Source organism: Mytilus edulis, chromosome 9 (genome assembly GCF_963676685.1).
Source record: "Mytilus edulis chromosome 9, xbMytEdul2.2, whole genome shotgun sequence".
Classification (NCBI taxonomy): Eukaryota; Metazoa; Mollusca; class Bivalvia; order Mytilida; family Mytilidae; genus Mytilus; species Mytilus edulis.
In genome coordinates, this window is record NC_092352.1 from 26485027 (window position 1) to 26502037 (window position 17011).

The 17011-nt window shown below is 30.8% G+C and overlaps 1 protein-coding gene across 3 annotated transcripts in view; it reads right to left on the reverse strand.

Moving 5' to 3' along the window:
• The window catches only part of LOC139487941 (eukaryotic elongation factor 2 kinase-like), a 29225-nt gene that overhangs the window by 10657 nt on the left and 1557 nt on the right, over positions 1-17011 (reverse strand). For all 3 annotated transcript variants that reach the window (XM_071273188.1, XM_071273187.1, XM_071273186.1), the window contains exons 2-6: positions 15741-16264; positions 15533-15570; positions 6330-6507; positions 5600-5746; positions 4782-5042 (exon numbers count right to left, since the gene is read on the reverse strand). In XM_071273188.1, the coding sequence (XP_071129289.1) occupies positions 4782-5042; positions 5600-5746; positions 6330-6507; positions 15533-15570; positions 15741-16151 (1035 nt within the window). In that variant the 5' untranslated portion in view covers positions 16152-16264. The remainder of the gene's footprint in view (positions 1-4781; positions 5043-5599; positions 5747-6329; positions 6508-15532; positions 15571-15740; positions 16265-17011) is intronic.

The window sequence follows — 17011 nt, forward strand, 5'->3', positions numbered from 1 at the left end:
ATTAAATAAAAAGTAAGACACCTTTGATCAATATGTACCTGCAAACCTCTTTGGCTTAAAAAGGGAGACAGGCATTCATATTTTTAATTACCCAATTATGACAATATCTTTTAAAACAAGAATAAGAATGTGTCTATACTACATGGATGCCCCACTCACACTATCATTTTCTATGTTCAGTGGACCATGAAATTTGGGTCAAGACTCTAATTTTGGCATAAAAATAGAAATATCATATCATAGGGAACATATGTATTTAGTTTCAAGTTGATTGGACTTCAACTTCATTAAAAACTACTTTGACCAAAACCGTTAACCTGAAGCTGCACAGCTGACAAACAAACGGATGAACAGATAAATGGATGAAGGAACAAATAAATGAACAGACCGAAAAACTTAATGCCCCTTAGTGAGGCATAAAATCATCAATTATTTCTAAAATAATTTACAATATTTAGACAAACAGGTGATGACCAGTTAGCAGTTTCAGTGGATGCAAGGAATTGTAAAAGCATATGACAACATGTAAGGTATCATTACAGAAAATAAAAGTAAAAATAAAAAATTATAAATGAAGGTTTTGCTAAGTAACGACTAGAAGCCCTTTTCTGTTCATAGTGTTCTTGTTCTTTTATAAACACTGTTGATGCTTTAGCCATTGTAAATATTTTTTTCTGTGTATTTTCCCCATAATTTTCATATGTAAGGAGGTTTGATGCATTTTAAAACCTGATTTAACCTATCCTTTTTTTACTTCAGAATGCCTGTACCCAGTCAAGAATATAATGATTGCACTTCTGACAGTTTTTGATTCATAGGTGCAAGTGCTCTTTGAAATGCCTTTAGTCTTTATATAGTTTGTGCTTTTATCATGTTCTGTTTTGCTGTCACACTTATTGCAACCCATTGTTATGACCAGGTTATGGCGTAAAAAATCATGCAATGATGATTCCATTACAATAGAGAGATTGTAACATCATATTGATGAAAACTTAAAGAAGACATCTGACAAGAACCATGTGAAAGAACTTTAGTAAAACTCTGTAAAAAATTCAAATTGCAAACAAAAATTTGACAGGTACTACAATAATGTTTTAACTATGTGTTTGCCAAAAACAATGGAAATATCTTTTAAATGGAGAAAGGACTTAAATATTTTGCAAGGCACACTTTGGCAATCACAGCATGTGTAATAAATCCTGCTGTTGTGCTGTAACAAATATGCAGGAGATCTATAAATCTTTTCCTATTGAAAAAATCCTCCAAGATCAGAGGTTAGAGGAAACATTGACAGATGTATATATAAATGTACAGAAAATAAGCATCATTATGAAGCACATAAGCTTATATAAAATTTAATAAAACTGTTGGCATAAAAGCACCAAAATCCCTTCGTCATAGCGTATCAGCTAGTTCAGGATTGCTGGAAATGCATAGCAAATGAATATTGATTACTCATACACATTGTTGGTAATAAAAGTGGCTAATTTCCTATCACGAAAAATGTAGGAAAATATACAAGAAATTGTAAATCAAGTTTAACATAAACAAGATAGCTATCAACAATATAGCAAACATACAAAGATGACACAAACAGAAAGAAAATTAAACAAATATGATATCCATGTATCCCAACAACAAGTGGGGTTCCCTGTTTGAGTAAGCCATGTTTGCCACTATTTAACTATGCGACAAGCTGCTCATTAACTTACCCGAGCAATATACTTGAAAAGCATAAGAAAATTATTTACATAATAGATTTTCAAGAGAAGAAAAAACATTAATTATTGTGGAAAAATCAAGTTTTTGAGAACTATGACATCATAAGCTGAAAAAAAAGGTTAAATTACAACTTTTATGCAAACATTTCAAATTATATTGCTTAAAAGATAAAAGAACAGAGTTGCAATGTCAACTGCATTGCACATATTTTATCTATTCAATGTACAAAGGAAATAACTAGATAAAACACTCTTTTTTTCTACTTTAAATCAACTGATAAATATCTTAGAGAACTTAAGGCTTCTGATCAAATGTAATATTATTTTCATTGTAATTAGATTTTCATTAGGGCATTACTCTAAATATATTTGATGAGCACTAATTTTTCGAAAGTGACAAAGATATCCTCTGATAAAAGTTTCAAAAAAATCTGGCAAGAAATGTACATATGAGATATCAAAGGGACGTTACTCTTCTAAAAATAATTGATTGTTGCTGATTTTTAATTTGTCCAAGGCATTAATGATATAAACCTTTTATAAAAAAAATTATAAAAATCTGGCAAGAACTGTACACATCGTTATGAGAGTGCTGTACATAAACTAAATAATTTTAAAATTTAAGTGATTTCTGTAATTTAGTTCTTTTTTTATTTCGATATTACCAATATTTCTCCTATTAGTTCAACAGAAAAAAAGGACATTAACAAAAATGTATGCTTCTTTCGGAGGCAGATTGTTAGCATAAATGAACGGTGACCCCATATTTTTATTTTATATTTCTATTAGGTATAAGATCAAGTTTAATCATAGAAAAAAATTGCAAAATCCTATATTAGAAAAAAAAGTTGATTTAGACTTGCGAGCCCCCTTAACAGTATTTTTATGTCCCTTGCTAGACATTTGTAGGGACAAAAAATGATAAAGGATGTTGTATTTCTATCATCTTGTGCAACTTAATTACACAGGGAAACAATTTGTTAGTTATTTTTGATGGGTCAGTCCATAGGCATTTTGGTGAAAAATTATGATGATGAGGCCACAATTAAAAATATTTCAGTTTGCCCAAACCCGACCCATGATGACTGGGTGTGGGTAGGTAGGTAGGCAAATTCTTTTTTTTTTTTTTTTTTTTTATCGGAATTTGCATGAAAATATCAAAAGAAATTATAACAGTATATCTTTATTTTCCCGTCAAACCTTTGTAGAGACAACCAAAGGCCATGAATTTAAAACCTCTATAAAAAAATTAGTCTAAATATGATTTGTATCCTGAGATGTTTATAATCCTGACAATTGCTAACTGTGTGAAAGGGCTGGTGGATTTATGAAGTGATTTCAACAGTTCCATCAACACGATGTTTGTGTAAAAAAAATATCAGCTGATTTAATATATAATGATTAAATTTGTTTGCAGTTTTTAAATCCTATTTCTATTAAAATAGATTAAATGTCCTAAAATATTTATTTATTTATCTATCATCCTTAGTGTCTTTTTTATGTTTTGAAAAAAAAAATATTTTACATTATCACACAGGTAAACTAATTTGGCTATAAATAGATCAAAGCATGTTCTGTAGAATCTCCAAACTAAAAACGTATTTGTTATAATTTTATTTCTTTAAATAATCAAGTTTAATTTTTGAAAATAATCATTGTTGATAAAATATAATTACAAAAAGTTAACGTTTTCTGAAGACTATTTATTTTTAGGTCATGGTTCTAGAGGCTTCCTCACAAATTTGTATAAAAATCCAATATGGCGTCAATAACATGTTTTTACTTTTGCACATGTGAAAAAAATATTTCTGACAAAAGTCAGATTTCTCTTGTCAAAAAGGATTTATATTTATATTGCAATAAATTATTCAGAAGGAGTTACATTCAGTTAAGATTATATTTCTGATTCTGTGAGCAATTATAGTTTTATCAAATTCTCCCAAACAGCAACGTACTGATCTTGTCTAATGAGACTTGTAAATTTGAACTATTTGAATAAAAGGGCATCTAATTTACATGATAAAGGAAGATTATAGTTAAAGACAACAATTTATCAAGAAATAATTCCTTTTTATTCAGTAAAAACAAAATCTTCTTGCAAGATTGTAAATTCGCAACTTCCGGATTCATTTCCTGTCAGAATAACATTGAAAATATTCGATTGCACATGGTTTTGAACAAATCTACCTGAATATTCTAATCAGATATTCGATAACACGATGAAATTAACATTGAGCATATAGGTAAGGGTTTGGTAGTACAGACAACTACAGCGTAAAAAAACTGTGCCACTTCACGTTTTACTTCTTTACGTTCTTTAAATCAGAAGATAAAAACAGAGCTAGAACATCGAATATCGATTAACTGCGTCTCTTATACGCTTTCTTTTAATCTTATTCACAGTTACTTTCAAACGCAAAGACGACAAACATTAAGTTTTGTACGATGACGGAGCGGACCCCAAAAAAATCCGAAAAAAAAAAATTCTTCAAAAAAACGTCAAAAAAGAATTTGAGTCGGCGGGTTTATTTTGGGTCGGTCGCGTTTGGGCAAACATACAATCTTTTTATTTTGGCCTGATTATCAACTTTTACTGTTACTTGCATACTCATTTAATGGTATAAAAGCACATAGCCCAAATAACTTCTTCATATTGTAATATTTAAGTTTAAACAATATCTTATTTTTCAAAAGTGTACAAATTACAATTATACAATAAAATTGCATGGATTCCTAACAAGAAGAACTGATATAAATCAGTCTGCCTTAAGTTTTCATTTTTTATTTCAGGTTTTTAATCGAATGGAATTGTCTTTGAGAGCACATACCATGTGCCTTGTAAAACTGAAATACTTACAAACTATCAAGAAAGAGATGAGCAACAATGAGAAAGGCAAGACAAGGAGAATTGAACTCAAACTTAAATGTATGTGAAATGTTCTTGAGTACACTACATCAAAGCAGATTATAATCATTTCTGTGTGTTAGTCATGTTAGTTTTTGTTTTGATATTTTCATATAGACATCATCATGGGACTATGTAATAGTAATGCTATTAACCTGTTTTCTAAGAAAATCTTGATGATTCTGTAATTCTTTTGGTGACAAATCAAACTCAGTAAGGCTCAAGCTGTGGCAGATCTCATTACAGACATGTGAATGGAAAAATAGAGCAATGCCTTTAGCTCCCAAGTTACCCTCGTTATACTCTGTACCATCAATAGTATGAATCTGGGGGTCAGTATATAGGTCACCAACTCCCTGGATATCAACAACAATAAGCTGGTGGTCAGATCTTTCAAATGTAAAATGACTCAAGGCCTGCAACAGATTGTTAGATCACGTTATCAAGTGCTGCTTTGAATCATACAGATCAATGACATTGGTTTTGTTTTTATTTTTAATATATAATATACATTAATATATGTAATATAAAGTTTATATTAGACTTATGATAAATCAATAAAGAACATATGTACTCATTTCGCAACATATGCTCTGGGTATAAACACTTGTTATGAAAATACATAAGATATTAAAAATACTTTGAAAACTGTCAAAAATTTTCTGATTTTTTCTTCTTTTCAGTTATTAGTTAGACATAAGAAGATGTGGTATATGAGAACCAATGAAACTTTCATTCTAAGTCCCAAATTGGTAAAAGTAAACTATTATATGTCAAATTACGGTCTTCAACACTGAGCCTTGGCTCACACATCTTGAATGTTTTTAATTATATTGACCTGAATTTCCATCATGTTGTCCTGATATGGAAATAAACATTCTAATATTCAGGAATTTCTTTATCCATAAGAAGTTGCTGCGAAATCATTAGCAAGGTAATAATTTATACAAGGTAATACTTTATATATAATTACCTGAGGAGTATATCGTAATGAATCTTCTACAAATCCTGAGTTGGAATTATACTTGACATAATTGCCTTCAATATAATGTTCCAGGTGGTATAGTGGTGATCCTTTCCTATTCTTGAACTCCAAGATATACATTTGCATCATATCAACCTGAAATAGTTATACAGTTGTTTTATTTTACATTTTTCTAGAACTTAGTACTGCTCAACGTATAAAAGTTGAAATCCTTTCCATTTTAAATCTTAAGATTCTTCAGAAAATCAAACTAAATCAACAATTGAAATGAAACAAAAATATTTCTCTCTGTGTTGAAGACCCATTGGTCACCTTTAGATGTTTTCTGCATTTGATTTGGTTGTTATCTCTATGACACATTCTTTATTTCCATTCTCAATTTTATTCTATATATTTTTTTTATATCTAAAACATTATTTTTCAAGAAATTTATACTGTAGGTTGCATCTCTGTTCAGTCAAATTTTTTTACCTTTATCAAATGTATTATATCAAAATTTAGATAAATCTATTTTTGAGCACAACAAAGAAGATTTTTGATGTACAATGATGACTTCCATAAAGTATTTCAGGTCAGTAGTAACATGCTAATACTTGGATCGGTAAATACCATTAGTTTGTGTTCAAAATTCTAATTTGCTTAAAAAACAGTGGAAAAATGAACAAAAATTGATTTGTTGATGGAATTACTTGTTCAGTCTTTGTTTTATTTCGCTAACCTTTTTAGGTGGATTATGTCTATTAAATTCCTCTGCCCAGATTTTAGCATCCATCTGTAACTTGACATCTTGGAAATACACATCTCTATCAACCTCCTCTATGTAACGTTTGGATACATAATTCAAGGCATGGTTCCAGTCTTGAGAATGAGCAGAAGAAAACTTTGACAACTTCTTCCTGCAGACAGAAAAAAAATATTAATCACAATGTTGGTTTTTAATTCCAGAAAATCAAAGTTTAATAAAGTGATCAATCATAATGATCAAAAAAGCTTTATCAAAATAATTTCATAACATAAAAGAAATTGCAACAAGTAATTTTATTTGATGTTAAGAGCCACATATCCTCTCTTCACTATCTAAGTATTAGCCTGACATTTAAGACTATATGTAACCTTGTTCCATCTGAAGTTGTTTGAGTTGCTAAGTCATCAATTTTAGAAAAACCTATGCATGGTAAGGTTATAACTTTTTTATCACAATCTATCATGCTAGGTTTTTCAAGCTATCCCAAGCCTTATTTTGAATCATCCTTTACATGGTACTATTTTATGCATGTAAATAGTCAATTATAGTAATACTGTATGGTTTTTCTCATTGTCGAAGGCTGTATAGTTGCCTATAACAATGTATAATGGCTTACATCCTCTTCTAGTGGCGTAGCTACACTTTTAATGAGGCCCCTCATGGGGGGGTCCTAGTAATCACATAATCACCATTTTTTTGCCAATATAATCACATAATCATTAAATATTTGCTTATCTTTAGTAATCAAATAATCATAAACTAAAAATACAGTCCTAGGTAATCAAATAATCATGAAATATTTGGCTTAATAATCAAATAATCATTAAAAAAACGGACAAGTAATCACATAATCAAAAACCCCATGAGGGCCCTCTTTAATGATGTGCACTCAGAAGATGCTGACCGTAAGGCAAAAAATGTTCGCCGAGCAGAGCGAGTCAAAAATGTTTTTGGCCCCTTTTTTGCAGAAAATGTATCTTTTTCCGATCTGGGATGGTTATTTTTTAAGTAATTGAGGTATGCACAGTTGAGTGTTTTGCTATAAATCTAATCAAAGACCTATAACTGACTAAAAAAATCTAAAAACTTTGCAAAGCTCCCGAATTTATTAACCTTTAGAGAAAGAAAGGGCTAGCGAACTGGATCATCTCATGACATATATAAGTTAACATACAAAAACAAAGCAATCCAAACCATCAATTTTTAGTTTTGTGATATATGAAGTTATCAACCGAAGTCCTTTAGGAGAGTAACATTTTTAAACGTGTCATCAACTTCTTTAGAGTAAACGTCAAAATGAGTATGAACGTGCAGCAGTGCAAGTAAAGAAAGTTTAACTTGTCCCATGGTCGATCTTAGATACATTTTTACGCATTTCAGAGCGCTGAAAGAGCAGTCAGCAGTAGCGGTTGAGGGTGGCATGGTGAGAAGAATTTGCAGAATACAGAATATATTTGGGTAATAAAAGTTCTTTCGGTTTCATCTCTAATGGTGCACAGATTTGGTCTGTAGGTTTCTTAGATAGATAAATAGTCCATCTCGCAATCACCATTTAATTTTAAGAAGAAACTGATCTTTTGATTGAAGATCATCAGGCGTAGGTGCAAAATATGTGAATTTGATGGCCACGATTCAAACTTTTCAGATTGTTTCGAAGAAGCATCATGACACGAAAACGTTCTTCCAAATTGACAAGACAATCATAGTGTGACACAAATACTTCTGCATGGATACCAACAACAGTGGGATTCGCCCGATTACGTTGATGACCAGTAGTTCTTGAATTCTATTTATATAGTAACAGTTAATCTCACTCTTTCTTTTTTTTTTGACTGTTATGATATTTTAATAATATTTTTTTTGGTAATTTCTTTTGTGCATGCAAGTGCGTTGTTAGGTTAATGGTAGCTACACCACTGTCTTCATTTGAACTTTGCTGGATATTTGTTTCATTGCAATCATACCACATCTCCTTGTTATTATATCCATCCTATGTTTGTTTATACTGAATGGTATTGTCATTATTTGTATTGATTAAAATAGGTCTATTTGTAAATACTTTAAATAAAATTTGACACCAGTAATGGATTCAGGAGGAAGATTCTTGGGGTTGGAACTTCCCTTTTTTTTTGTCGATAAATGCTTTTGAATGTTGACATAAAGTTTGAACCCCCCCCCCCCCCCCCCCTCTTTATAAATGGTTGGATCCGCCTATTCTGTCTATGTAATGTTTGGTGAATTATAAACCCAGTTAGGGACTACATCAAAAGTTCAATGTAGGGTAAAAAACTTTTGGAAAAATTGATTGATCAATAAGGATTTATATAAAATCGATGTCAAATAAACAAAACTTGCAGCAATGTTGACCCTGCACCCCAAACTATTTGCATTAAGTTTTTTATCCTTCACTGATATTTTTATGTCGTCCCTTAGAGACCCAATTTCATTTTCTTCAGAAAATAGAAAAGTCTGGACCTGTATTCCGACACAAGCTGCTCGTTGAATTAAATAGTAATGAGTCACCTATAAAATAATTCAGTCAATTGAAATACCAATTTTTAATCTTGTTCAGCCTCTAAACAAAGTACACATTTTAAGCTTAAATAGAAATGACTTAGTAACAAGATGTTACATCTAACGTACTGTGTAGTATGGATAATACATCACATTATGTAACAACCCAAGAATAACAAGCATGCATCAGAACTTTCAATTATATTACCTTAATTATTACATGACTGAGCTGACGAAGACATGCACATCAGCACAATCGTTTTGTACTAACTTTCAAGTTGATGTGACCACAACATTATGGAAAACTATCTTATACATAAAATTTTAACCGGATACAGGACCGAACTAAAGAATGCATAGACCTGATCAGACCTCAAAACATATTGTTACTATGGGGCATAAAAGAGTTTTTAATTCTCCGGATGTAGCCCTAGTCTTGAAGTTTGCTTTGTTGATAACATGTGTCTCTTGAAATAATTACATAATCACTTATGATCAGAATACCACTCAAACTATTTTAATTTATTTAAATAGAAAGGACAATTGTCAACCAATTTCTTGGCCCCATCTTCTGAGTTCAAATGTTCAGTCTCTTCCTGTCATTTTATATATATATGAGTGTGTTTAACACATTTTCTAACTAAAAATAAACCTGACACAGAAAATTTTAACTCTATTATAGAAAGCTCCTTATAGGGTTTAAATTAAATCATAAACAATATAAATATGTTAAAACATAATCTTCTTAAACTTAGTTCATTTAAAACATTCATTGATTCATAGCTGTGTAAAAGTATGAAAAAATCTGTTTCACATTCAATGTATGATAATTATCACAACATTTTACTTCATTGAGGTTCAATTTGTAAAGGATTCATATTTATATGCATTTCGAAGGTTATTGATTGTTCAATTTCAACAGATTTATATTAAACATGCAATTGGTAAGCAAGTAAAATTTCAAATAAAACCTAGCTACCTTCTATTGTCATTTAAGTTTTCATTGCTCTACAACTTTATACTTTATTTGTTCTTCAAATTTTTTTAATCAAGCGTTGCTAATGAGTCTTTTGTAGACGAAATGCATGTCTGGCATACAAAATTATAAGTCTGGTTTCTTTGAAGAGTTTTTCGCTGCATCAAATATAAAATAATTTGCCTGCATACTCATTATGGCAGAAAAACAATCTATAAGATATTTACAACGTCCTTGGACTATTGTCAATCAATTAAGCAACCAGATAAGTTATGAGCAGAAAAAAAGGATGAGACTAAGTATTAACCAAACTTAATGAAGATTTAACCATCACAAAAGCATTCTTTATCAATAATACTAAGTTTATATAATCACATTTAAAATGAAAACCATTTAAAATGCAGTCCTCAATATGACATTCAAAAGGGTAAAAGATTTTTTATGCTGAAGTAATTTTAATATTACACGTTCTAATAATCTCATTCATGACATCAAAATAACATTAGTCGGTGAACTTTCTTGACGAATAATGCAAAAAGCAATCATATCACACTTTTCATTAGTGATTGTCTATTGAAGATGTGCCTGCTATGTAAAATTATATAAGTTTCTGCAGGTAAACAAATACATTACTGGAGATGTGCCTGCTAGGGAAAATTCTGGTTATATGTAAATATCTGAAGGTAAACAAATACATTACTGCAGATGTGCCTGCTAGGAAAAAATATGTAAATATCTGCAGGTAAACAAACACATTATCCTAGGCTTACTCGGTTTCTGACCTCAGTAAACATGCTGATCAACATGTTTACCATCACAGGTATATTGACATGTGTATATATCAATAAATGTATTAACCAACATGACCTATATCAATATATATATATATATATATATGACCTATGTCTCTGATAAGAGAAAGACTATATATCTGTTATACAAATAATCTGAATAAATTTATTCTCGGTAAAAAAAAACTACTGCTAAAAAAACTGAGGTCCTTTATTTTGGAGACTATAAATGTCATACTGTCAATATCTAGTCTTTTTAAATCCAAGGGATGCAGAAATTTTCTTTAAGACACCACCAAATCATCCTAAAACTCAAAAGGTGTTTTTTTTATATAAAACTGAAGCGATTTTTATCAATATCCAAATTGCAGACTATTTTTAAGTAGTTAAACTAAGACTTTAACTGTACAGTTTTCTTCCTTGTTTGAGACACACCTTCTAGTAGCAACTAATAACCATGCCAAGTTTCATAACCCACCTCCAAGGAAATTAAAAGTTAGAGAGTCAAAAAAATAGATATCTTCCTGTATATACATATGCACAGGGGTGACTAAGTTAAAGCTATTTTTTAACCATGACTTTCACTGAACAGTTTCATACTTGTAGTGTTTAATAATCATGTCAAGTATAGTTACACAACTCCAATGTCTTTGAAAGTTTGAGCAGGAATAATTGTCATGGACATATGCACATACAAGCTGATTATAAGCTGTGTGCCCAATTATCAACACAGCCTTAACAGTACCCTTGCCCAAGTACCTATCCTGAATTTATATGTCTCTCTTTATTAACATCCCTGATTTCTACAATGATTTTTCAAGGCCATTATATTTTACATCACACTTGATTGTAGCATGTTCTTTCTGCAGTATAGGCTCTTTAAACACAATAAAAAAAATAACTGATTCAGTGGAGGATCCAAGGGAAAGGAAAAGGGGGTTGGGGGGGGGGGGTCCTTAGGGTTGGAACTGCCCCTTTTTTGGATGATAAATGCATTTCAATGGGATCATTTGGTTTGATCCCCCCTTTTGCCTGGGTTGGGAACCACCCTTCTATAAATGACTGGATCTGCCCCTGATATTGCCTTTATAGACTGATCAATTTAATAAAATATTTAACAACTGTCAAATCCAATTGCTTTCCATGATTAGATGTAGTATTATAGAGAAATCAATTTTCAATCTAGTTTTACATAGCTAATAGGAAATTCATATCAAGCTGATGATCGATTATAACTAAAATAGACATAAGGTATTGTAACTGGGTAATGATTTCATTATCAGTTTAATTCAATAAATAAATCTCATTAGTTCTCATTAAATATCTCTGATTGTACTTGATAAATAAGACAATGTTGTGATGTCTTATATTGTTTATTAAGTGGCCTTGGATTGTAATTGACTTCTTAATACCTACAACAATGCATGACATCAGTTAATCAATACAGGATAAAAATAGATTGCTATAGATGTTGACTACTATTTCAGGTCAATGGAAAAAACTTACCAGTCATCAATACCCTCTATGGAAAAGAAATGACATCTGGTGACGAAGTCTGCGTTTCAATGTTTACATTACACATAATATAAAGTTTCTTCAAAAAGTGCAGTAATGCATATATTTTTTTATTAATAGGTATAAGAAGATGTGGTATGAGTGCCAATGAGACAACTCTCCATAATACATGTATCTAGATTTGTCCCATCAAACACCTTGTTAGGTTATTATTTTTCAAGATCCTTATGAAAATTCACTGAAACTTTTTTTGCATAATGATTTCAGAATAGATTTTTTAAAATTGGTGTGCAATATATTGCTTTAAGAAATGTTCTATTTGTAGTAGCCAACCACACCTGCCTACACAGATGATAAGGCAACAGTTATAACTCTGAAGTATGGAATCATAAGCATGAGGCTCACATCAAAGCAGTTATATTGAGACCATCACCTTAAACTTGTTGCACTCTTTTTATAGAAATAGCAGTCTCGTCTGTTGGTTGATATGGATAATTTGGAGTTTAGTATGGCGTTCATTATCACTGAACAAGTATATATATTTATTTAGGGGCCAGCTGAAGGACGCCTCCAGGTGAGGGAATTTCTCGCTGCATTGAAGACCTATTGGGGACCTTCTGCTGTTGTTTTGTTCTATGATCGGGGTTGTTGTCTCTTTGACACATTCCACATTTCCATTGTCAATTTTATGGACCCTTTGGTGGCAATTTACTGCACTAAAGCTGTTTTAAACTTAGGCAATGCAAAGCAAACATTAATCAATCAACCAATCAACCAAAAAATCATATTTGTTCATTTATGTCTCTATGGTTTCTTCAAAAATACAGATTTGAAATAGTTCATGATAAAAGCAATTCCTAGCAAAGGGAACCAATCACCTAGGAAAAATTCAAAATTTGCCAATAAAAACACCTTGATTTCTAAGCATATTATTTACATCAACTTTAACCAACATTTTATAAGATCTCAAATCAATAATATATTGAAGGTGATACAGGATCAATCATTCTAGATTCCCTAGAGCTAACAAGCAATGGACAAAGTTGTTTATACCTGAATTATAAAGACTGATTGCCTGTCACTTCAATTTAACTAATGTTACTTTATCATGCAATATAAGAATTGGCTTTACAGAATCTAAGATTGAATGGAAAACGGGAGATGTGGGATATACATCATGATCAATGAGGGGGCAATCTAACAACACAACAAAACATATATAAAACAAGAGTCTTTAAAACTATCAACTAGTGTAAATTTACAGAATTTATTTGAAATTTCTCTTTTTTTAGAGTCAAACTTGTCAACAAGGTATTAGCTTTTAATATTTTGTTCAATCTCGTCTTTATTTAATTGATTTTGGATCTTTCTTAGAGAGAAAATTTATTCAAGGGTTACTTTGCAATTTTATCTTCATTGCAAAACTAGTAAATTAAACGACAAAAATTCCCACTTATAGTCAACAGAAATTTAGAAACGGTTAATTTCTTTAGCAGTGGATACCGGTATATGCCCATAAATTTATACAATACTATCAAACTGCAAACTTGGTTTGTCTCAAATGTCATGTTATAACTCCAAATCAACAAACATCATGGGTTGCTTCTGTATTAACATTGAGCTTAGATTTTCAGTTTTCACTCCTCCAGGTTATACAGGTATATAATAAGGTTACAATGGTCCATTTGTAAGTATACACTATTATGCTTTGCAATTAACAAATCAAGCTTGCACACAGGCAGGATGTTTATTTAGCATTAGAACATATGCACTGAGAGAAAGAAAAGAGACAATTGTCACTTTCTGAGACGTATCTTTGCCAACAAGTTTTATAGGTGAATCTATCATGCTGATTGTGAACATGACCTGATTGTAAGGTCATATAGATATAATAAAAATATTTCAATATTTTAAGGAAATAGAAAATACCTGTATATGCCTAATTTCTTTTATATGCTTATATATTTTTTAACCTTTTATCACCTGTTTTCACTGTCTTATTTTATGCTAACCTAGCAAAATTGTAACTTTATAAATAGAAACCTAACTCAATTTTATTCAAAAGTCCTAATCAGAATAATGGACAGTAAGTATATAAATTTACATATAACTGCATTTTAAAAGATAACAATATGTAGACCAAACACTGCAGAAAGGTAAATAACCTGTGGACTTGTTTGTTCATTAAACTTCAGCCAACCTGAACCCTATTAAAGTACTAAGTAACCACCATTAAAACAACATGTTTACTTATCAGTAAGTAAGTACATGAAGAAGAACAAGTACTCTACATGCTGATCTATGTGTTAATATGTTTGACCTGTTCATTTGACTATTTAATCTTGAATATATTACCATGCTGTACATTTACCATGTACATCTACCTGTAGGAAATGATTGATGGATGTTTTTATAGAGTTCACAAAAAATTGTGCTTACGACAGCATGTCTATAAAAATAAAAATTTACATCTTTAAGGTGAACAAATAAAGTTGTTAAAAATCATATTTAATCTCTGCATCTCATATATCAAACAAGGTTTGTCTAAAAAAAATACTCATATATCTTTCAATCCATTAACAAGAAGAATTTTCCGAAAAAATGAACCTGATCACACAAACATGAAATGAAGTCCTAATGGGCCAAAAATTTATATGGACTAAAAAATTGATATGTTACTATAACCGCCAACCTGAAATAAATTGGATACATTGAGTCATACATTTATTGCAGTCAATCCATAAACCAAATATTGTTGACTTCTGATGAATAATTTTAAAGTATTCAAAGAAACAGACCTCATCCTGAAACTTAATCTAACCTAAAAACTTGAGCATGAAAATGATCAGATAATAATAATTGCAAGTTGTGAATGCTGCAATTTCCAGAAAAGTAAAACTTTCTCAACTACTACTTTCAAAGCAGGAAAGACACAGACTGGAATGCAGGGTTTACTGGTTTAGTTTTTAAAAGATGTCATTTTCAAGTTATTTGTAAGATTTATTTCTTGATGCACAAAAACTTTTTCAAAATTCATGAAAATCACATCAAGAAAAATGTTTTTTCAATTGGGCAGATTTCTCAAATCTTCAACTTGAACTCTGACATATACCCGAGATCATAAGCTAGATCAAATGTGACCAGTTCTATCTGAATTTATTGTAATTTTGAATTGGACAAAATTACAACTCCAACATTTTTACAGTCTTAAAAACAAAAACTCTTATGGGGGAATATGTATCTTCGTCTTATGGGTTTTGTGTTATCAAGGATGCATTGTGAAGTCACAATTTCCATTAAAAAAGCATAGTACGAATTTTTATGACGTATGAAAAACATATGATCTGTCCATATTGCAATGTCTCAGAATAGAAACTTACGTTCTGTAGCACTGTCTCATTGCTCCTCTTGTAAATGCCTATAACATAAAATTAAAATAATATTCTAAGCTTCTGGACTTCAAAATTTAAAAGTACCTGTATCTAATTCAAAAGCATTATATACAAACCCTATTCAAAATTAAACTATTTTATTTACCTGAAAAATTACTTAAAATGGTTTCAATATAAATGAATCCCAAATATTTACCTTTGTTTGCATTTTGACTTGGACTTCATCTGTACTCCATATTTTCTTGTGAGGATTATATCTATGTCTAATACACATTTCTGTTTGAATTTGTTCAATGCGGAATTTCGACCATGGATCATTTTCATACTGACCTCTTGCCCCACGAATTGCTTTTAACCAATTGATTTTTGCTCTACTAGCATTCAAGTTCTTGTTAATATCAAGTGTAATTCTTGGTGCAGTTAAAAGCGCTCTTGATAATCGTCTTTGACGAAGTGTCATGAAAGCCTTTGGCTTTTCTTCATTCTCACTTTCAGATTCCCTTTCATCAGATGCGTCACCTCCTCGACCATAATCATCATCATCAAACAATGATATAGGGAAAAGCATAATCTCCCCATCACTACTGGCGGACGATGAAACAGACATTTTTACAAATGAAAAATTAATTTAAAGAGACTAAAATTCCTATCGTTTGGAATACCATCCAGCAATTGGTTCTTTCTTGTATTCTGTTTCATAATTAACTGCAACCCATTTTGCTGAAAATAAAAATCAAGTTGTAGAGTGACTTGTCTTGCCTGAATTGATTAACATGTACATGTAATTGTGATATAATTTTATATTAATTATCCATTTAAAAAATATGGACTTTAAGACAATCGACAGACAAGGAAAGCTTACAATACATTGTAGATCTGTTATATTACATCACAGAATAAAAATATTCAAACAAATATGTCATAATAGAAATCATTTCTTACATTTTCTGTTATAAATAATAAATTTGCTTTAATTATCATAAAAATTGTAAGCATTCTGTTGCTTACCAACTTTTCTATATATATGTATCGGGAGCTTGCACAATGATGAGGGGAGGGTCCTGATTCAGAAATCCCGGGCTTAAAACATGAATCCAGAGGTCCAGTATTTAAAGAAATTTAAATCCTGACATCCAAAATTCGAAAAAAGAATTCCTGGATCCTGAAAAGATCAATCCTGAGCTAAAAAAATTCAGATCCTCGAGTCCTGATAAAGGTCCGACATCCTCCCCCCCCTCTTCAATGATCATTGTACAAAAGTAGTTCCAAGACCAACTAAGCACCATATACTTTTTTTTATATATATTACCCAATAAAACACAACATCCATGACTGCATGTGCTCTCGAAGATAAACTTTATTGAAGGATTACGACAGTATGATATAAAATCCTTGCTATGACTATGCATAGAAATGTTTAAAACATTAACAAATGAAAACAAAATGTATCCTACTTCATTTGAATCA